Genomic DNA, 23,999 nt, shown 5'->3' with positions numbered 1-23,999 from the left:
AGGCTCTGTTAATGTTAAATATTGTCGTTGGATGACATTCTTTGTGTGACGAGACTGAAGTGGAAGCTTAGGAGTTAGCTTAGCATAGGAACAATTTATATACATGACAAAAACACAAAAATATCACTTCCTTCATCAGAATATCCTATCCATCTAAAATGAAAAGCTATCACAGATGTTTGCCCTAATGCTTTTATGAGAATATCCTACCTTTTAAAAAATATTCTAAATTCTAAATATTCTAAATACTACCTTTTAAAAAATATTCTAAATACAGAGGTATTTGTAAGAATGAAACGGTATCAGACGGGTGAAGCAGGTTTTTATTTAAATTAAATTAAACACAGACATCTACAAATCCATATCACAGCAAGCTCTTTTTTGTGCATTAATACATTGTATCGCCAACAACATGCTCTAGTTAGCACACAGGTATTGAATCTGTTGTTTTCCAGGTTTCTTTATTTAGGACGACTTTTGACAGACAAGATCTGAGAGCAACAATGAGCATCTCCATTAATTAACAGCCATTACAATAACAGCACTGAATTCTCTTTGACAAAATAAATATTTACAACCTGCCACAAACAAATTATTCACTTTTAGCAGCACTGTACTGTACGTGCTTAGCTTACTCAAACCAACAAATATTTTATTTATTTCAAACAGGTTTTTAAAAACAAGCAATTTGTAAGAAGAAAAAAAAATCATGCATACATAACCAAGATCAAAATAATTAGCTTACCACTCCTGTTTGAAAAGGAGTAGGGAAAAACACTTATTTAATCCTATCGTTTATCTAAAGTTAATGACCTACTTACAATCCCCTAATTATATAAAAAAAATTGTAATTAAAACCATATTATAATATTCATGTTCCTGTTCAACATACTGTGCTAAAGTGCCAACAAATAAACTATATTACATAGAAAAAATTATTATAAACTAATTCATAAGACAAGAAAAATCTAGAAAAACAATTTAGAAACCACAATGTTTAGCATTTAATATCCAGGATATTTAACGTTGTCCCCGATTTTTTATTTAATTAAAGATAATGCTTAACATTATCCTTGATGTTTTACATTATTACCAAGGTTCATCAAATGTCAAATTTTATCTCCAGAAAAGTTTCCTTTTGCGTTAAACATTGGAGATAAAGTAAAACATTAAAGACACAGTAAACATCAGCTATGACCTTAAACATCAAGGACAATGTTAAGCAATGGAGACAAAATAAATTGGGGACGTTAAACATCTTGGACAACTAAACATCTTGGATGACGTTGTCCCCAATGTTTAATAGTCTCTTTTTCTGTCATCTCAAAGGAATCTTCATGTCGAAGACAAACTCCCAGGATTTTCTGGTTTCATTCATTTTATTTTAACAGATTGTGAGAACATCCCTGTAAAGAAATCAAAATGGTCACGTAATTCCCAGGATAAAGGGAACCAGGATGGATGGATGGATGAAGAGAACCAGGCATGGATGGATGAAGGGAACCAGGCATGGATGGATGGGTGGATGAAGGGAACCAGGTATGGATGGATGGGTGGATGAAGGGAACCAGGTATGGATGGATGAATGGATGAAGGGAACCAGGTATGGATGGATGGATGAAGAGAACCAGGCATGGATGGATGAAGGGAACCAGGCATGGATGGATGGGTGGATGAAGGGAACCAGGTATGGATGGATGGGTGGATGAAGGGAACCAGGTATGGATGGATGAATGGATGAAGGGAACCAGGTATGGATGGATGGATGGATGAAGGGAACCAGGATGTATGAAGGGAACCAGGTATGGATGGATGGAGTTCATCTGGGTCTGAAAGCAGCTTCTCATCAGGATGGTATAGTTAAATCCTCATTTTCTTCTCTCAGATCTGCCAGCAGGAGAAGCTCGCTGCGTCTCCTCTCTTCCAGCGTCCATCGGCTCAGTGTGTGACGTAGCGACTCAAACTCAACAGGTGAAGCCGGTTTCAGGCTGTTTGATCTCAAATCTCCCCACCAATGGCGCCTCAGATGAGCGAGTCGTAGCGACACACCGCCGACCCGTTGGGCTCACTACTGACGGTAGCGGAGTCCGAGTCCATCAAGCTGCTGTGGGACACCTGATGAAACTCTCCCACTGCTCAGACACAAATAAAGAGGAGAAACATAATTGTTATTTTATTTTTGTCAACATTTATTATGTTGTTGTGATGGAAAATAAAAGCCCAACTGAGAAGAAAGAAGCTGCTGAGTAGAGGAATGAAGAGAAGAAGTTCTCTTCTTCTTCTGGTCCTAACAGGAAGAAGACACTTAAATTTATTTTGGGCATTTAAAATATCTTCCGGTTCTAGTATTAAATGTTCATTAGAATTTTAAGTTTATTGATCGTTGAGAATGTGTTTCTGAATCATTATGCCATAGCTACTATATTAGTTGACAATGGTTTTAAAACAATAAAATTGTTTATGGCAATAACTTCTGGGACAATTTATTGTCTGGAAAAATTTAAGTCGACTGTCACAGTAAGTTTTGGCGGATGATAAATTGTCCAAGAAGTTACTGCCATAAACGTTAATGAGACCATTTTCATCTAGTACAATGGCTATAGCATAATACTGCAAGCACACATTCTCTAAGATTAATAAACTTTAAAAACCCAACTGAGAAGAAAGAAGCTGCTAAGTGGAGAATCAAAGGGAAGAAGTCCTTTTCATTCTTAAACTTTAAATTCTAATGAATATTTAACACTGGAACTGGAAGACATTTAAAATATCCTAAACTACAAAATAAAAGGAATTATGAAGTTTCTGGTTTCAACTAAACCTTTTTTTTAATAACATTTTTGTTTACAAAACACCAGACTGAAGACTTTATTCATCTAGTGGAAGAAACAGAGAAACAAATCATGCAAATGGAATTGAGGAGGGAAGGCGACAACAGGACAGGTGCAGGTACCAAGTCAAACCTTTTAACGACTCGAGAATGAAATCACTTCTCAAAAACTCACTTTTAAATAAACAGCAAAATACCTGCAGCATTTCTTAAGAAAGATTGGTAAGAAAGTTTCAAGTCAAAATGGAGAACAATCAGGAAGCGTCACCTGGGAAAGCTGTCAGGGTTTCCTCCAGAAAACCTGCCGAGCCCGGTGGAAGAGCTGCTGGGCTCGTCCATCAGCGTGTTTGGGTTAAAAAATGTCCAGTTACAGAAAGTCTGAGGTGCAGAATCAGGCATCAAAACTCAGAAATTACAGCGTGTGAAGCCAACTGATGGGACGGCACAACTGGCTCACAACTCCTCAGTCAGTTCAATGTCTCAACTATAAACCTTTACTTTAATCTGTCTTTACCATCAGATTAAAGACATTGGTGGAGAAAAATCCCCATTTAAAATAATAATTCATAGCTTGGTGGCGGGAAAATAAAGCCTGGTGGCCCACCAGGCTGATAAAACACAGAGAAACTCTAACTTCTGTCTATAGCTCTGGTTGTAAGGGGAACCCTGTCTATGTCGTCATCTCTAAATAGGAACATTCTGTGTTTATATTTCTAAGTGATCTTTGGGCTGCTCTTGGTCCGATCCCTCACCTAGGACCTGTTTGCCCCGGCAGACCCGACCCAAATAGAGGCATGAAGCCTCTGACAGCTCCTAGGATCATTGGGACACTCAAACCCCTCCACCACGATAAGGTGGCAGCCCACGGAGGGGAAAAACAAAGACAGAAACAGTTCCATTCTCTGACCTGAACTGATCTGGAGAGAGGCCAGAAGGTGGCGCTCTGGTGTTTCTAACTAAACGTGAAGTTTAGTTAGGAACACAAATTTTTCTAACTAAAAAATTTAGTTAGAAAGTAGCTCTTTGTTTTCTCGGTTGTTTTTCTCTCCACAGAAGCTACACCAGGTCTGGCGTTGTCTAGCTGTGGTTGCTTCCTGGAAAAGGGCATCGGCTGACATGATGCTGCCATCACCTAACCGGTCTCCCTCTCCTTTTCATTTCCACGAACATGGAAAATTCTCCTGGATTAGTTGACCTGATGTTGTGTCTCTGTTCTGTCTTCTCTCAGGTCCAGTTGGTCCTGGCAGATGGCTGCTGGTACTGAGCCCAGTTCTGGTTCTGCTGTTAGTTTGCTCCTGGTAGGGGGGAGTTCTTCTTCTCCCATGTTGCTACATGCATGCTCTGTAGGAGGGACTGCTGTAAAGTCAACGACTCAACACAAGCGATTTGCTGTTGCCCCCTGCTGGTCAGGGGGAGTGAATGCTGTAAGTAATGACTCCATACAATCTGCTGGGTTTCGTTTGGTACAAACTTTTTAAACTACTTTAAAATTAAATGAACCTAATGAATTGATAACTTCGATCAAAAGTAATCTGACTAAATTGAAATGACCTTTTGTAAAATGCCTTGACAACAACATTGATGTGAATTAACGTTATAATAAGTTTTGAAATCTACTTTTGGGGTTTTGAACTTTTTATCTACTTTTGGGGTTTTGAACGTTTTATCTATTTTGGGGGTTTTGAACTTTCTTGTATTGGTTATCGGGGTTTTTGTTTGTTGTTTTTTTATATTGTTTATTGGTGGGGCTTATTTGTTAGTTTGAAAGTTCAATTTTATATATTGTCAATTCACAACAAATGTCATCTGAAGGCACTGTAAAGTAATTTTAGTTCAATCACATGTACTCCAATTGCTAGTACAATAAGCTCAGTTGATTAAAGTAGTTTAAAAAGTTTGTACCAAACGAAACCCAGCAGATTGTATGGAATCATTACTTACAGCATTAACTCCCCCTGACCAGCAGGGGGCGACGGCAAATCGCTTGTGTTGAGTTGTTGACTTTACAGCAGTCCCTCCTACAGAGCATGCATGTAGTGACAGGGGAGAAGAAAAACTCCCCCCCTACCAGGAGCAAACCAACAGCAGAACCAGAACCGGGCTCAGTACCAACAGCCATCTGCCAGGACCAACTGGACCTGAAAGAAGACAGAGCAGAGACACAACAACAGGTCAACTGATCAGGAGAATTTTCCATGTTTGTGGAAATGAAAAGGAGAGGGAGACCGGTTAGGTGATGGCAGCATCATGTCAGCCAATACCCTTTTCCAGGAAGCAACCACAGCTAGACAACGCCAGACCTGGTGTAGCTTCTGTGGAGAGAAAAACAACTGAGAAAATAAAAGCTGTTGAAATAAATTATGTAGTACAAACAGAAAATGACAAACAGCAGCATAAATACAGACAAATCACAAATAAACCAGTCTAAGTCTTCTCACAATAAATGCTATAACCATGGTAACACTAAAATGACGTAAGAACACATTCTCAAAAAACAACATGCATTCAATTCCAACATTTTCAACAAAATGAATTATGAAGTCTCTAAACAAAATTGTCCATTGAAAAAAAAACAAAAAAAAAAAAACAATGGCTAGATGAGGCCAAAATACCAGACTGAAGACTTATCCAGTTTTTAGTGGGGCGATGAAGGGCGAGATCCGATGAAGGGCGAAATCAAGATGATCCAGGAGGATTCCTGAAGGACAACAGGACAGAAGAACAGGACAGAAAGACAACGAGACGGGTGCAGGTTTAAGGTCAAACACCAACAACTCTGAAATCATCACTTTTCAAAAAGACAGATCTCTTAAATTACCTTCTTAGTCATCTTTATAATGGATTCCATACACATATTTGACTAAAGAATCCAAGTTTGGTTGATTAGTTTTCACACCTTTACCCGTCGGTAGGGTTCGTATTCGCACAAACCCGACCGAAGGGCAATTAGCGCCTTACCCGTCGGTAGGGTTCGTATTCTCACAAACCCTGACCGAAGGGCAATTAGCGCCTTACCCGTCGGTAGGGTTCGTATTCTCACAAACCCTGACCGAAGGGCAATTAGAGCCTTACCCGTCGGTAGGGTTCGTATTCTCACAAACCCTGACCGAAGGGCAATTAGAGCCTTACCCGTCGGTAGGGTTCGTATTCGCACAAACCCGACCGAAGGGCAATTAGCGCCTTACCCGTCGGTAGGGTTCGTATTCTCACAAACCCTGACCGAAGGGCAATTAGCGCCTTACCCGTCGGTAGGGTTCGTATTCGCACAAACCCGACCGAAGGGCAATTAGAGCCTTACCCGTCGGTAGGGTTCGTATTCGCACAAACCCTGACCGAAGGGCAATTAGAGCCTTACCCGTCGGTAGGGTTCGTATTCGCACAAACCCGACCGAAGGGCAATTAGCGCCTTACCCGTCGGTAGGGTTCGTATTCTCACAAACCCTGACCGAAGGGCAATTAGAGCCTTACCCGTCGGTAGGGTTCGTATTCTCACAAACCCTGACCGAAGGGCAATTAGAGCCTTACCCGTCGGTAGGGTTCGTATTCTCACAAACCCGACCGAAGGGCAATTAGAGCCTTACCCGTCGGTAGGGTTCGTATTCTCACAAACCCTGACCGAAGGGCAATTAGAGCCTTACCCGTCGGTAGGGTTCGTATTCGCACAAACCCGACCGAAGGGCAATTAGCGCCTTACCCGTCGGTAGGGTTCGTATTCGCACAAACCCGACCGAAGGGCAATTAGCGCCTCACCCGTCAGTAGGGTTCATATTCGCACAAACCCAATCAAACTGTGTGTGAAAACAAACACCGCTGAAACACCAAACACACAAGAGTAACCAAAAGGATCTTTGTTACCCGTTTGTAACCAAGATCAAAACTCCTACATTTCAAATAACCTACCGTGTTTCCTTGTGTGGAGCAATGTGCATGAAATGGAACAACCTCTTCGTTGTACTCGTTTGTTACTCAATTCCTTGAACTCACCCGATGACTTCGTAGCCTTGAGGAGTGGCTACCGGAAGTAGCAAAACATTTCCTGCAGTTGTATTCAAACTCTTACCATTCACAGTCCGAGGCCATTTGGTGTCTTTAGAGTCGTCGTTAAATCTTTAAAAAAAAAAAACTGTTGATCGGCTTCCATATCTTCCCAGTCCATATACCATGTCCATATACCACAGCTTCCTGGTCCATATACCACAACTTCCCGGTCCAAATACCATGTGGTGTTGACAAGTCCTTAAATTCTCTACCATGAGCTCAAAACTATCATTCACCACCATAGACACTGAGGATGCAGGTGGTGACAGGGGAGAAAAAACTTCCCTTGAACAAGAAGACTATCCAAAAAGAAAAAAAAACTGCAGTTATCAAACATTGATTAAAAGTTATGTAAGCTGAAGCTCATACTGAAGATGTATGCCGTAACAGCAGATAGGAAAAACTTCCCTTTAACAGGAAGACTTTCCAAAAAAAAAAAAAAAGAAATGAGCAATGCACCAAGTAAGTAAGCTTAAACAATGCCTCCTACTGAGGATCCACATAGGATTTTCCAAAAAGACTTCCCTTTGACAGGAATACTTTCAAAATAAGGTTAATACTGCACCAATTATTTAAATTGGTTAAAAGTTAAGCTAGAGCAATTAATTGTACTGAGGATCCCATCTGGTGACAGTGGAAAGGAAAAACTTCCCTTTAACAGGAAGACTTCCAGAAAAACTAACACTGCACCTTATTAAGTAAATTAATTATAAATAAGCTTAAGCAGTGCCTCCTACTGAGAATCCATGTAGTAAGAATGGAAAAACTGCCCTCTAACAGGAAGACTTTCCAAAAATAAGGTTGACACTAGACTAATTATTTAAATTAGTTAATAGTTAAGCTAAAGCAATGACTTGTACTGAATTTCCACCTGGTGACAGTGGAGAGGAAAAACTTCCCTTTAACAGGAAGACTTTCCAGAAGACGTTAACACTGCACCAATTTAAATTTGTCAAGTTATACAAGTAAGCTTAGGCAATACCTCATAATGAACATGCATGCTCTGACAGTAGAAAGGAAAAGCTTCCCTTTAACAGGAAGACTTTCCAAAAAATAAAAAAATGAAAATAAAAACCGGTTATCAAACATTGGCTAAAAGTTATGAAAGTTTAAGCAATGCCTCATGTTGAGGATACATGTGGTGATGGTGGAGAGGAAAAACTTCCCTTTAACAGGAAGACTTCCAGAAAAACTAACACTGCACCTTATTAAGTAAATTAATTATAAATAAGCTTAAGCAGTGCCTCCTACTGAGAATCCATGTAGTAAGAATCAAAAAACTGCCCTCTAACAGGAAGACTTTCCAAAAATAAGGTTGACACTAGACTAATTATTTAAATTGGTTAATAGTTAAGCTAAAGCAATGACTTGTACTGAATTTCCACCTGGTGACAGAGGAGAGGAAAAACTTCCCTTTAACAGGAAGACTTTCCCAAAAAAAATAGCACTGCACCAATTACATAAATTCATTATAAATAAGCTTAAGCAATATCTCCTACAGAGGATCCACATGGTAACAAGAAAGGAAAAACTTCCCTTTAACAGGAAGACTTTCCAAAATAAGGTCAACACTAGATCAGTTATTTAAATTGGTTAATAGTTAAGCTAAAGCAATGACTTGTACTGAATATCGATCTGGTGACAGTGGAGAGAAAAGACTTCCCTTTAACAGGAAGACTTTCCCCCAAAAAATAAATAAATAAACACTGCACCAATTATTTAAATTCATTAAAAGTCAAGTAAGCTTAAGCAAGGCCTCCTACTGAGGATGCCTTGCTGTGGTGACTGTGGAGAAAAAAGGCTTCCCTTTAACAGGAAGATTTTCCAAAATGAGGCTAATACTGCACCAATTATTTTAATTGGTTAACAGTTAAGTAAGCTAAATCAATGCCTCATATTTAGGATGCATGTAGTGACAGTGGAGAGGATAAACTTCCCTTTAACAGGAAGAACCCTCCAGCAGAACCAGAAGTTGGCTCTGTATGAAAGGCCATCTGTCACTACCCCCGGGGGATTTGAAAGGACAGAATAAAGAGAGAGACAGAAAGAGAAAAAGAGCTGCTCCAGGAGTGTTTCTATAGGAGAAAGGGGAGTTAGTTGTAGTAGAAGCTCCTGCGGTGGCTTCATCTGAGAAAAAAAAAAGTTACTTGGGGAAAAAAAATAAAAGACAGGTCAGCAGTTGCTTAGTCTAGGAGAGAAAATGGGTTAAAAACAAACACTGAAGGACGGGTCCCAGTTGATCCTCTCCGGAAGGAAAACATGGAGGTCAGCTGAAAACCTGTAAATAAAAGGTGGTGGATTACAGTGTGAACATTACCTCTGTGACCTCCGGCCTGCAGCTCCAGGAGGTCTCTCCGTTGTCATCCAGAAGAAATGAAATCCCACGACGAAATTGCACGAGGCGCAAAAATTAAGCGGTTTTCACGTTTAAATTGAACGTAAATTAAATTTGTTTGAGTTGTTGAATTATTAAAGTATGGACCCTAAATTTCAAATAGTAAATGTATGCATGTTGAAAGGTAAAGACCTAATCTTCACTCAAAAACATATTTGATATTCATTGGAAAGATAAATATCTTAATGCAGCTATACTAATGTGAACATAGCCACATTGTATTTGTACTAAGTAGGTATGTTATCAAGGTTTATTATAGAGCTATTTAGAAACCCTAAACTGACTTTAAGCCAGGAACTTCAGATTCTAGATATCAGCAACTGTTTCAAACACTTAAAAACCTAAAGACAGAAGGATTTACAACAGCAGAATCCTTCTTAGCTATTGACTCTCAGCAGAGAATCAAACCAAACCAGCACACCAAGAGGCCTAGCGTTGGCCTTCAACAGCGTTAGCATCAGCAGCGTAGCAAAACCCGCAACAGCTCCTACCCTGAGTTGTCTTCTGGACCCGCCATTGGAACAGTTCTTTGACTTAACAAACCTTTGATGGGTTGGGCGGATCCGCCAGGCACCTTGTAGCGATTCCTCAGCTTGACGGAAGCGATCCTCAGCTTGATTGAAGGTGATCCTCAGGTTGATTGAAGGGGATCCTCAGCTTGATTGAAGGGGATCCTCAGGTTGATTGAAGGGGATCCTCAGCTTGACTGAAGGGGATCCTCAGCTTGACTGAAGGGGATCCTCAGCTTGATTGAAGGGAATTCTGAGCTTGATTGAAGGGGATCCACAATCGATCAACTGCTCACTCCAGACGCCATTATATCGCCTGAGGTGTTTCAGGGACGCCAGCAACCAAACAAACCGCCGCCGAGAGGCCGTGGTCGGGTCTCTCCTTGTGTGCTGCTCTGTTTAGACACAAAAAAATGGCTTCACTAAGGTCATTGGTGGAAAAAGACAAACAACTTAGAATAAAGGTTTCTGAAAAATAACTTACCAAATAACCAACGCAGCGATTTCAAACGCGGCTCTCCCGCGGCCTACCTGCCATCACTGAGGCCTACTCGTAGGTCAAGTACACGACGCCAAACTAGGCCTCGATAAACACCGACACGGTTTCAGTTGGATCCGTAAAAGTTTCAGTCACAAGGCTGGGCGTCCTCTCGGATTCCGTGTTAGGAAATCAGAAAATATCCTTTTTCATCCAGGTCCCAAAGTTCCTGAGTGTCAGACCGACAGCTCCGCGTCTCCCTGCGGCCCGATACTAGCCGCATCTTTTATCTAAACGCTCACGTAGAAGCGGCGTCATATTTTTATCCCGCATGGCGCATGCGCGTCACACTCATTAACATAACAAAAATGGCGCCATTTGCTACTGTTGCGAGATTTGACATTTTCCACTCCAAACCTGTAAAACCTGCAAAGAAACAGTACGAATCTAAACCTCTAATAAAAGTCATGTTAATAGCACTATATGTTTTATTTGTAATCTACCCATAACATATTTTTAGAATTTAGAGAAACAGCAACATTTTATTTTTATTTTTTTATAATGTAGGATTGAAGAATTTTCTTTTAAGTTTTCAAGATGTACATTTTTCAAAGGACAAACTAATAGTTTTAGAAAAATTTAGAGAAAGTGTAAAAATTTATTTATCCATAGTTTTAACCCTAAAACTATATGAGGGATAAACTTGCTTTTTATATTTTCAAAGCTTAATACCAAACTGCTGCTCCAGTATGTCCTGACTCTTATGGAGAGTGAAGAGTGTCAAGTAACAATAAATAACTCATGTTATAATTATTTAAGTGTGCCATTAATTTATTAAAACTCTTCACTCTCCATAGATCTGTGTTGATCCTTCTTTAAATAATATAAGTTTGTTCATAAATGACTTATTTAATGTGTACAATAAAGTTTTGTAAAATAAATTTTCTTTATCTTTGATTAATTTATGCAAATATAAGTAAACAGATCTTAATTAAATGTTCAGCTTGGATTTAATTTAAATGTAAATCATGAACTTCTTGTCGTTTTGATGTTTCTGAACTAAATAAACTTTATTTACTGGTCAGAATCCAAAGCTATGCAGATCAATACTTGAACTGTGATCTCCACAGAAACAGAGACGTTCAGCTTTCAGCGAAACCACCAGTCAGATCCACTTTTCTGTCTAAAAATCATCTGGTTTCAACCATATTTATTATCTTTCAAGTCCCTTACTTTACTATGAACCATTTACTTAAAGAAAGTTGTAAAATTACCAAATAAAAACAGAATTTTCCTCCACTTTTCAATTTTCTCTAATGTGTTTTGAAAAAAAAAATCGACTTAAAATAGCAGTAAAGCTGAACTGATAATGTGTAGTTGCATAAAACAACATAGTGATCAAACTCAGTGTGGCTCTGTTGAACTTTCTGTCAGCTGTTATCCTGAATTATGTCACAGCGTCATGGCAGCACAGTGCTTCCCATAGGGGGAAAGAAATCATAGCAGTCTCTCAGCCCTTTGAACAATACAGAATATAAGCAAGCAAAGAGCTTATTTATTATATTTTTATACCATTACAAACCACAAATTGTGTTAAAATGTAAATTGTCTGTGTATAACTAATGTCAGATATTTTCTACATAACACTAAAACAACTATGGTTGGGTTTAATTCTCTTTCATGCTCAGTTTTTAGTGTAAAACAGTTCAGGACCCATCCTCCCCCTTGTGGATTTAAATAATCCCCCCACTCCTTTCAGAGCCTGAGATTTATTGCTGGTGTGTTTTTCAGAGAAGAAAACATTTAAGATCCATAACTTGAGAGCAGTAAACTGTCATGTAACAGAAGCCTGTTTTCTGATTGCTGGTACAATACAAACACAAGTTACAGAATTACACGTTTAATTTATGGTTGAGTTGGCAAAATTACATTTACTTTGGCCCTCAAGTCTGTTCAACTTGATTTTGGCCCATGTGACAAAAGTTCGGACACTCCTCTATGCAAATTGTCTCAATACAAACATCGTATTTGGCCTGTTGTGAGGAACTCCACTGCTCTCAGCATTGACCCTTCATGTCTATTTTTATTCCTGCAACATGCAAAATCTAACAGAAGTGATGATTGTCCTGGAGGAAAAAGAAACAATCCTGGTAATCCTTGATGATTTATCTGAATTAATATTTTCATTGTAATCTTTAGGAACACTATTGCAATTTTTATGTTTTTCCTGATATCCTACAACCCAAAAGGAGATCAAGAAAGTCTGGTTCCTTGGAAAGAACGGAGAGTCCGTTAAAACTGTTGCTCATTGTCTAAGAAACTAAAAGCATGAGTTTTTGTCTTTCTGTCCCACTACGTACTAATAACTACAGGAGCATCCGTGTTGTCTCCTTCTGCCGCTTTTCTTCTCTTGTGTCGACTTCTTTTCTTCTTCTCTCCTGGTTCCGTCTTCTTCAGCGCCGGAGTCGCCACACCTTTCTTCTTCTTCTTCTTCAGGCAGCTCAGAGGGTTGGGATTGCTCTGTTTCCTCTTCCTCTTCTTCCCCCGCCTCTCTCCGTCTTTCTGGCTGATGCCCTGCTCCTCCTTCAGGCTGCGGATGCTCTGCTGCTGGGCCGAGGTCACCAGCTCCCCCAGCTGAACGGCCTGGACGTGGTCCAGGGACGCCTGGCTGGGCTTGTCCAGCACGATGGTGTTGAGGATGATGTAGAGCAGAGGGACGCCTGGGATCTTTTTGAGTCCATCAGTTACTGCACGGTCCTGCACAGAAATGGACAACAGATTTTGCTATATGCAAAATAAAGTCCTAAAAAAGCCTAAATTGGAACGCAATTTATAATTTTCCTTCCATTTGACAGCAATTTTTCTATCCAAGAGCCTTTTGTGTCATCAGTCCGGCTAAATAAAACAAATTAAAAGCCTCAGATATTACATGAAATTGTGAAAAAAGATCCCTTATAATTTTTGATATATATATATATCTACTGTAGGAAATTCATTGTCATTTAAAAAAAAAAAAAACAGCAGTTTATTTTTTTACAAAGAGTGTAGATATTTATGAGAAAGAATATTACTGGTAATTTTAGAGTCATTCAGTAGTTTAAATTTAAATTAAACAGTTCAAATGTGCATTTTATAAATCATATATTTAAAAATATGACTTGGTTGTATTTAAATACCGTTGATATGCATATAGAGAACATACAGAGTGCATATACTGTGAGCAGAGTTGGGTAGTAACTAGTAACATTTACTCAATTGAGTAAGTTTTTGGAGAAAAAAAAACTTTTAGGTGTATCTTTATTGTTTTTTATCTTTTTCTTGAGTAATTTTATTATGAAGTATCTCTACTCTTACTTGAGTAACATTTCTAGATTTTCTACTCACTGAATGAAAAACAAACATGTTTTAATCACCAGACACAGGCACACCTGCAGTTTTTGTTAAAGCTTCATAAGTTTTAAAATGAAAGAAACTAATTTGGAAACTAATTTACATCAATTATTGTCATTTTGGTCCTTAAATTACCAAAATTGCCTCTCAGTCTGATGGTGTAATTTTTAACATTAAATTAAATGTAATCAGTTACTCAGTATTTGAGTAGACTTTTTAACCAATACTTTGTTTATCCTGTCTTGAGTCATTTTCTGAATGGCTACTTTTTACTTGAGTAAAAATATGCTGAAGTACCCCTGCGTTTACTTGAGTATTATTGCTGTGTACTTTCCCCACCTCCGATGTGAGTGCGTACCTGTGTGGCAACAAAGTAGTGGTGTGGGTTCGTCTCCTCCAGCATTGACAGCAGACACTCAGACGCTGGGACTGGGTTTTTCAGATGTGCACATTTCCTGACCTGAAACCTCTGCAGGATGATTTTAGCTCCATAAAGCTGCTTCCCAAGAGTCCCAAGTTCCTTCAAAGCACAGCTACGGATAAGACAAACGCGTAAGCACGCAAGACAAAATGGATCAACATGAACGCTGCCGGCAAACAAATAAAGGTTTTCACCTGGTGCTGCAGAGCTGGACTTCTCCCATCAGATACTTGGGCATCTGCTCCTTGATCTGGATCTTGTTCTTCAGCGCCGCCTGGCAGAAAGTTCCGTCAATGAGGATCTGAAAAGGCTCCCTGAAGCTGAAGTTGTATTTGTAAAAGCTGATCGTTTTCTTAGCTTGTTTCTGTCTTTTGATCTTCATGTTGGATCTTTTATCGCTGGAGCTTTACGGGTTCAAAAATTAACCCCACTTTTAGTTTACTTTAGCGGCGACCGCACATATTTACAACCAGAACCAGCGTGGACACTTGCGGAGAACACAACACGCCTGGGTGCAGACCTTTTACGAGTCCGACTAGAAATGATGAAGCGAGAAATGTTCCGGTTTTGTGCGACATTCTGTTCCCGCTGTGTGTGGAGCGCACACTGCAGCTGCGGTTTCTCGGTAAAACGATTCACATAATAAATAAATAAATAAATAAATAAATAAATAAATAAATAAATAAATAAATAAAGCTAGATATTAAGGAGTTTCTGAAAAAATAATTAGTTCCCATGTTAAGGAGGGGGAATATATTATTTCAAGCTAAAATATTTGGTTCCCCACACGTAAATCTACTAATTAAACAGCAAATGTTTCTATTCTTGATCACGTTTGGCAAAAAATTACTTCGACTATTATTTTAGAAAGCCGGGGATTTGAAAATTGCGGCTCAGGGGTGTGTCATTTTTACTTATTTAAATTATTATTGCGTGAAAATGATAAAATCATGTACAGAACAGTGGGTCGTGATATAATAGAATACATAGTTCACAAATAGAAATAAGGCAGTGGTGCAAGTAATAGAGACAATAATTTTATGGCTTCAAGAGGCTTCATCTGTGGGATTGGGTGAGGTGCGTAAGGTTTCTGCATAATGTAGTAATTCGCTTTAAAACAGATTAAGCAGAGACTTCCTGACAGAAAATTTGCATTTTTGAATATAAAACTCAGCTAGAAATAATATTATGTTAATTACATAAAAAGTTGTTGTTTTTAGAGGAGCAGGCATTGTAGAAACCAAAAAATACATCTGAGTACTAAAGCGAAAAACTACAGAAGATATTAGACTGAATATTCCAAACAGGGGTGTGTGTCTGAGCGTCATTACGTAAATAAGCGACGCATGGTTAGCCCCGCCCCCTGTGCGTTCCTTCCGGAAACAGACGCCCTGATGAAGGTAGCAGTGAGGTAGCGGCTGCGGATCCACACGGTTCATGGTCGGCAGCCACCTCTGACTCGTAGCTCACTTCGGCTCGAGTCGGGAACCCCGCTGGAGTCGGTTCGGCTCGGTGCTTTCATTTCTCTTTAGCTCGGCGGCTAACATCATGGCGGCCACGGATCCACGTTTCTCGAGTAACGGCGGGCCGAACAGCAGAGGAGGGTTCCCTGCGGGGGAGAGCAGCAGCGACCGCGACGGCCCGGGCGGCAGCAGCTGCGGCGGCGGCGGCGCGGAGAGCGAGCGTGATCGGGCCACCTTCGAGTGCAACATCTGCTTGGACACTGCCCGGGACGCGGTCATCAGTATGTGCGGCCACTTGTTCTGGTAGGAGTCGGTGGTTTGTTGTTGTTTGGGAGTAGTTTGGCCGTTTGCGCGGCCTCCGTGACCCGTAGTCTGTGTGGCTGCTAGCGGCGGAGTCACGCCCCATTATGGCCCGTTTTATCAGCTTGTTGACTGACTGCTGCCAACATGGCTTACGAGTTTTGTTGTTGTTAGTTTTGATTTAAACTCATCTTTTTCCTGAGAAGCGTTTTAAATACCCATTCCAGTTCTGCTTGATTAGCACATTTACAGCGTTGACGTGATCTGCTTTGAAGGGAAGTGGTTTAGACTCATCATATGATCTGATTAGAACCGAAAACGTTCATCAAAAGCTGGTTTTTGCGTTTAAGAAAAAAATTTTATCCTTTGAAAAAAGAAAAATATTGTAATAATTTCACTAATTTGGATTATATGTTGTTTTGAAGGTGATAAAATGCATAAAACGAGAAAAAAAGTTTAATAAAAAATCCGTTGTGTTAATGGTTAATGAAATTCCTGAAGACTTCTAAAATAAAAATGAATGATAAATGGTTAAAAAAATGTCTGCTCTCATAGCTAAAGATTAAAAGTAAATCATTACAATCTACAGAGTTAAAGACGCATTACATAAGCCCAAGTTCCTGCATTAATCAGCTGCAATGTTCTTATAAAATCAACATATTTTTGTTCTATAACTGTTAGTGCTTAAAATAAACTAGTCAAAGTCTTTTTCACCTTGAAAAGCTTTCATTCCAGCACTTTCTCTTATCTGAGGTTAGGCTAATCTTGCGCAAGATGCAACCTTCGAACCATGTGTTTGAAATGGAAACAGCTCAGTGATGTGTTTCCCATTCATGCGCGGCGCCTGTTAAAGCTGAGGGGAGATTACGGCCCAGGAGCAGATCTGGGTTCGCTCCAATGGTACCATAATCCCAGGAAGAAGAAAAAAGTCACGTTCCTCCACCTGGATACCAACGGGAGGTTGTGGCTCTATATTTAAAGTGACCAAGCTTTTCAGATTCACTTCCCAGGTGCTGTCTCCTCTAAAAGTGCTTTGCTCAACAGAAAAATCTGTTTCAGGGTTAAAAGGTTGAACTGAGGCCCAGATTTAATCACAAGTATTGACCTGGAGGACAAATAGTCTGAACCTAATATGAAGCTTATAATTTTTAAAACAAAATTTTGACTCAATCTTTAGTTAAGCATCGATAATAATAGTAATAATAATAAAAGAGCAGTAAAGTGGTTCATTTTTCTAATTTTTTGCTAAAAGATCATTGACTGGGTGGGACGTATATTTAGTGTAACATTTACAGTAACTTGTGTGTTTTTGCACCGCTGTGCGTTGTGTTTGGTGCTGATGTAATGTAGTTGCCATGTTGCTTTAATCCCCTCTGCTCTTGGAAGTCGAACTTAATGTGATGAAACTGTGATGAAACTCGTCAGCCTGCAGAACCGCCGGGGTCAGCTCACCTGCTGCAACGCCAAACTGACGTTGCATTAGCGCAGCAAACTGCGTCGCCACGGTGTTAATTAGAGTCAGGAGCGTTGGGTTTTAATAAACGCAGGTACGACTAACAAAGGAGCAGATCAGTTCAGCAGTTCTGCTGTTTTTATTTGAGCTTCAAATCCTTCAAATGTTTTCCTAAACTGAATCAAGTTACAGCTGGTTTCTATGACATGCGTCGCCAAATAAACACAGCTGGTTTCTGTTATTGTAGCTAGAGATGTAGCACATCAGCATCTCTATTATGTTAGAAAAACTTGATTATTTCACTGTGAATATAAACCACTGTGCAACAGTTTGGCTCCTCTTTCATATATTTAAATATTAACAAAACAAAAAGTTGCATTTGAGAAGCAGCTGCTCATCTCTTTAGCTTCTAAAAAGGAAGAGAAGGGCCACTAATTTCTGCAAGTAGAACACAAAATAAAGCATTTTTCTCACCTCACATAGTGTCTTACAATTATCAATACATTTTTATGTCTGTATTTAAAGTCCTGGGGACATTTTTGGCCCTTAAATGACTTTGTTTCCAGACTAAAAGTCAAGAATTGTAAAGAGTTTGGCCACCGAAACAGAAAACAATTAATGACCCAAACAATTTAGTTTGTTTTTTTCTAATAAGACAACCGTCTAAGGCACTTTTTATATTTTAGATCTTCAATTATATACATATTTGATGAAAGTTTTATTTATTGTTGAGCAGGAAAAAGCAGGTCAGGATATCACCATTAAACCAAACAGGCAGCAGGAACGACTTTAATAAAACGCATCTATTCTGCAGGTTCTTTTCCTAGCAGACTCTCCTCATCGCCTCTAATCTGACACTTACTGTGAATTTCCTACAGGAATGTTGATCTGAGCATTTAAAGAAAAAGACATTCTTGTTTGAGTGTGAACTAATCTTTGTTTATTTTTGCCTCTGCAGCTGGCCCTGCCTTCATCAAGTAAGTACTGGCTTTGTTAAATCTGACTTTTTAATGGCGCCGTTTTGTGGAAAAATCCCAAAGACTGAAATCCAAGTGAAGCTGCTATAAGAATCCAATATATTGTAATATTTTATCCTCTAAAGTAACTGCTACCTATAAATTCCAATTGAAGTTCAGTTGTACAAAAACTGCTATCCATAAAATCTTTAACTATCCATTGATTTGACTAAATAAAAGCAATATTTTAATTGAAATCTGCACATTTTCCTGACATTTAACTCGATTAATGCATTAAAGGATAAATGTTAAAACATGTTTGATGGGTTCAAGGATCAAAGAAGGTGGGAGTTTTCAGGTTTACTAAATGAATAGAAAATACCAGCACTGAATGGAAAACTGTCCTATTCAATCAAAAGCAACACCAGCAGCATCACCCACTAACAAACAAATTAACTTTTCCATAGTAGTTTATAAAATGGCTTGAATCTGATGAACATCAAGGAGGCAAAATGAAAACAGTCCACATGAGTTTTAATCAACAATACGACTCATAGGGCTAAAACAATTAACCATGATTAATACCATAATGTTTAATTATTGGATGAACAAACTTATGTGTGATTTAAATGGCATGACTTATTTAATGGAAATATCACTGTTGCAAAATTGTTTTGCACTCATTTGTAACAGAAACGCAGCTGTTGAGTCGTCTTTGTTCAGTTGCAGCGTTCACACTGAAGAGTGGTAGTAAAAAACAGCGGGATCAGTAATAAGAAAAAAAAATCAGACCAGATGAAAATCAGCTGATTTCTCGTTGGATTTCAAATAGATTTAAATGTAGCTGCAAGACACAGTTCAGAAAATGTTTTTAAGTTTCTGCTGTCCTCTGCCAAATTGTCTCTTTTAAACGATGCGTCTTTTATTTCTTCTTTGGGTTCAGTGGTTGGAGACGCGGCCTAGCAGGCAACAGTGTCCCGTCTGCAAGGCGGGCATTAGCAGGGAGAAAGTCATCCCGCTGTACGGCAGAGGGAGCTCCAGCCAGGAGGACCCCAGGTATGCCTCTGGTCCGGTCCGGTCCGGTTCTGATCAGAACCGCTGTGAGAACGCATTTTGGCTACGTTCACACTGCAGGCTTTAATGCTCAATTCCGTTTTGACCTTTTGTTTTGTGGTCGTTCACATTTCCAAAATATACGGTATGCGACTTGTATGTGATCTCCTAATAGCGAACAACCTGAAAGTGTCCCGCATGCGCAGTAACGTCACACGTAGAGAGCGTGCTCGGTGTTTTGACAAGAGCCATGAAGAAGAAGAAGTGCTCGGTGTTTGCGGAAGTAAATATAGATGCTAATGTGTAGTGTACCTTGTGATTTTACAGTTTTTATCCAACCGGAATCAGCACATTAACAACTTAATCCTCATTATAGTCCGCTATGGCCGTTGTTTTTCTATTTGCAGACGCAGAATAGTGACGTTTTGTCGAGTATCAATGACGTTCAGGTCGAATTAATGCGACCTGGCCTTTCAGACTCCAGTCTGATGTAGGACCCGGATATCCAGGTGGCCTGGGTCACATTCTAAAAGATCCGATCTGCGTTGTTCAGACTGTGATAAAAAAGATCAGATACATGTCGCATGGAGGAGGAAAAAATGGATTTAGGTCACTTCCGGCAAAATGTTGCTTTTGTTCTGCTCAGGTTGAAAACTCCGCCTCGGCCTCAGGGACAGAGAACCGAGCCTGAAAGCAGAGGAGGGGTGAGACGCTATTTTTTTTTATTATTTACGTTAGCAGATCAATTCCCCTAAAAACGTGATAACTTGACCAACGGGTTTCCTGTCTGCGCCCAGATGTTCCCCGGTTTTGGAGAAACGGGCTTCCACATGTCTTTCGGGATCGGAGCGTTCCCCTTCGGCTTTTTCACCACAGTCTTCAACGCCAACGACCCCTTCCACAGAGCAGGTAGACCACCAAACACGAATCAAAATAATCAGTTTACACTTTATCTGTATCGTTTCTCATCAGAAATTAAGTTATTGGATTTATAAAAAAAATAATCCAAGGATGTAAATATTACACTAAGGTCATATGATCAGAATAGAGGGGGGAAGTGTAACTTTTTTTTCTTTTGAATGTCTAGAAATAAATCAAACATAACCCCGTTTTTTGAAAAGAAATTTTGTTTAGAGACTTGAGTGTCCATTTTATCTGTTGTTTTGGTTGGGTAATTAAAATACATTCCAGTTCCAGTATTAAATGTTTGTTAGAAATTAAAAGTTCGATTCTTTTTTTGGGATGCATTATTTTGGTCTAACTGCACTAATTCTGTTGGTCTGCTGCACAAAATCCCAATAAAGCACATTAAGGTTTGTGGTTAAGAAAGGTGCAAGGCACTGATTGTGCATAAATGTAAAGTTATAATGCGACAAAGCTTCCTTATAATCTCCCGTCTCTGTTCAGACCAGTATGTAGGGGATCACCAAGCCAACGGTAACCTTAACAACGGCAACAACAACAACAACTGGCAGGACTCCCTCTTCCTGTTCGTCGCCATCATCTTCTTCTTCTGGCTACTGAGCGTCTGATGACGACGACAATATAAAAACAAAAACAAGACTGGAGACACTAGCGCGCGCGCACACACACACACACACACACACGTGATTTTCATTATGTAACCTGAGAAAAAGCTGCTGAGAGTCAAGAAATACAGGTTTTCTCCTCCACTCTGCCCCTGACACACACACTGACACGCACCTGCTGTGTTAACACTGTAAAAACACAAAATCTTACCAACTATTTCTGGTCCACTTTTTAATGCTAACATATTAATACACTTGAAATAAGACGCAACTAACAAGTAACCTTTTTTGCACAACACAAGATCTTGTTTTAAGTGAATAGTTTCTTAATATTTATGAAAAAGTGCAACTTCCTCTGTCAGATTATTTCACGTATAAACTGGAAAATGTTTTAAGTGAAATAATCTCCCTGTGAAAATTGTTCTTTTTTTAATATTTAGGAATTGACATAAAACAAGCTCCCATTCCTTCCTAAAAAGTTACTTTAACTTAGTTTTGTCTTATTTAAAGTGTACTGAGATATTTGCTGTATAAACTAGACTATAAATACTTGGTAATATTTTGTGTTTTTGCAGTGTATGTTGTTTGTTTATGCAACAAAATAAATCACAATCCAGAGCAGGAGTCAGCAACTTTGCTCTTTTTTTTTTAAACTTTGCTCTTTACCATTTCTGGCCGAAGCAAGAGCCACGGGTTGCTGACCTCTGACCTCCAATAATCTAGGGCCACCTCTGTAGTTGTCAGCACAGAGTTTAGTGACAGTATTAAATGTTTTTAGCAAATGGAGCAGAAACAGCCAGGATGGTAAACCTTCCTCCTGGTTTCTATATTCAGTATCCGTAAAGGTGGAAGAAACGGCAGTCGGTTTATTTATGTTTGTCTTAAACTGCCATTACACTGTGAGGTCACCTGTGGACGGAGCTGTCCTTAACGTCTGGTGTCTTTTTGTTTTTTTCTCTGTGTGTGTGTGTGGGGGGGGTTTCCCCCCAGAATGCAACACAATTTTATTTCAGAACGGATCCATTGAAATCTTAAAGGTGCCACTCATAGGACTTTTGCAGAATAGATGAGTTCTTTGGACTTTTCCCCCTGCAACGGAGCGATTATGAAACACTTATGTCACAGTTGACTTGTTTTGTTTTACCTGTGTGTGTGCATACATAATATATTTGTATATATGAATATTGTAAATGCTGTTTCTGTGTTTCTGACACGGGGAGCTACAGATGATTGCTGAGACGTGAAAGTTTTATTATTCTGTTTCTCATTAAAGCAAAGAAACAGGCCTTCCCTATAGATGTGAATGATAAGTGAAGTTTCCCTTTTTCCTGGACAAATAACTGACCAAATGTGTGAAAAAGAAAGAGAAAGAAAAATAATAAAAAAATAAGCCCAATTTTTATAATCATACATTTTTTTCCAGCCAATACCAATCTGATTTTTTTTAAAAAGGTGCTTCAAGTTTCATTTTTCTTTTTTAAATTCAAATTAAATACTTTATTTACCCCACAGGGAAATTAAATAATCTTAGGTAATGATTTTGAACATGACAATAAAGAAGCAGAATATTATCTTCACTTATGAATAAAATCTTACCAATTATCTTTGGTCCAGTTTCCGGAGTAAGTAGTTTGGTATGTTTGAAATATAACTTAACTTTCAAGTAACATCTCAGCAAGATATCAGTTTGTTTTCAGTCAATAATTCATTAATATTGACTTTAAAAACAGTTCTAGTTTCACTGGCAAATTATTTCACTCATTACAAGATATTTCCATCTGTTATAAGTTTAATAATCTGCCAGTGGAGCCTGTTCACTGTGTTGAGTCAAAATTGCACTGCTACCTAGCAACCCCAGCAGAGCCCTGCCCGTTGCGTAGCAACCCAAGGGGAGTTCCAGGACGCTCCTGCTTCAAACAAACGATTTTGCTAAAGTTACTTGTAAGGTTTTGTCTTGTTTCAAGTGTACTAAGATATTTGAACTAGAAACTAGACAATCTTGGTAAGATTTTGTGTTTTTGCAGTGTAAACCTTTGTCTGACTTTAATTAAACTCAAAAAAGTCAGAGTTCTGAGTTTTAGTGCACTTAATAGTATTAGTATTTGACCTGCTGATTAAGGGAATAAATTGGCCAACCTGATGGTGCGTCTCTACTTGCAGTTTTCTAACCTGTTGGATCTGGAGATTGTGTCTAAACTATAAATCAAATCTTCTATGTTCCCATCAGGGTCAGGACAGAAACTGAAGGTCACCTGAAGGACAGACGTATTTGTCTGTCGGAGCGACTCTTTGTACTTAGGGGCTAATGTGACACTAAAACAGGTGACTGAGGTCTCAATGCAAATGGAGACTGTTGTGGAAAAACCAAATGTTCTTGGAGATTAAAGTTGATTAAAATGTTTGGTTCGTGTCTGATTTAAGAGAAAAACTTGACTTTTTCAACAGGACCTTAAACAATGACATAGTTTTGTTTTGCCATTTATATTTTCTGTGGATACAACAAAATTTTAATTTTATTGAATATTCTGATGATTAATCGCATATTAAAAAAAAAGGTCAAATTTTGCAGAATTTTTATTTAACTACTCAAACCCTGTTTATCCAATATTAGAAATACATGAAGACAATTGAATTAAAAAAAACCATTATATTGCATAAAATGTAATAACATAACATTCCTTTATCATTTGTAGCAAAGGATGAATGTATAACTGAAAAAATACTAAATATGAAAAGCTCAGCCTTTTCTGTTTAGAGCTAATTGATTATTTTCTGCATTAAATAATTAATAACTGGACAGCAACAGATGATTAATAGCTTTTTTGTCTGTTTTTTACAAACAGAATTGGAACCAATTGAAGCTAAAACTATTCTACTTGAGTTCTATGCAGTACATATTTACAAATAAGATTTTTTTATATATGTATATGTATATATATATGTATATGTTGTATTTTTACAGTTTTGGATTAATTGCTGCTCTGCGTTCTTTTAGAAAATTGAATTTTTTGGTCTATACTGTAAAAAAAATAGTACTAAATTGTTTCATCATGATTAATTATTAATAATTTAATTATAATAAGGAAAACAAATTTACTGCTTATGGGATATTTGAAGGGTCAAGTCTATATGGAAAAAGTAACAAATTGATTTGATCAATGCTATTAAATGTAAGAACTTCAAGACT

The 23,999-nt window shown here is 38.7% G+C and overlaps 2 protein-coding genes across 2 annotated transcripts; one reads left to right on the top strand and one right to left on the bottom strand.

Moving 5' to 3' along the window:
* Nucleotides 1–12,131: 12,131 nt before the first annotated feature.
* utp23 (UTP23 small subunit processome component) lies at nt 12,132–14,605 on the bottom strand. Its single transcript, XM_028035633.1, has 3 exons — nt 14,253–14,605; nt 13,996–14,170; nt 12,132–13,004 (listed from the first exon to the last, which is right to left on the bottom strand). Exons 1-3 carry the CDS (start codon nt 14,438–14,440, stop codon nt 12,600–12,602), a joined length of 768 nt encoding a protein of 255 aa, XP_027891434.1. The 5' UTR covers nt 14,441–14,605; the 3' UTR covers nt 12,132–12,599.
* Nucleotides 14,606–15,410: 805 nt separating this feature from the next.
* Nucleotides 15,411–21,084, top strand: rnf5 (ring finger protein 5). Its single transcript, XM_028035634.1, has 6 exons — nt 15,411–15,824; nt 18,233–18,251; nt 19,174–19,286; nt 19,930–19,987; nt 20,081–20,192; nt 20,691–21,084. Exons 1-6 carry the CDS (start codon nt 15,607–15,609, stop codon nt 20,813–20,815), a joined length of 645 nt encoding a protein of 214 aa, XP_027891435.1. The 5' UTR covers nt 15,411–15,606; the 3' UTR covers nt 20,816–21,084.
* The last annotated feature ends 2,915 nt before the right edge of the window (nt 21,085–23,999 follow it).

This window comes from Xiphophorus couchianus, chromosome 13 (assembly GCF_001444195.1).
Source record: "Xiphophorus couchianus chromosome 13, X_couchianus-1.0, whole genome shotgun sequence".
NCBI classification, from domain to species: Eukaryota; Metazoa; Chordata; class Actinopteri; order Cyprinodontiformes; family Poeciliidae; genus Xiphophorus; species Xiphophorus couchianus.
This window is presented reverse-complemented; position numbering and strand designations above follow the sequence as displayed.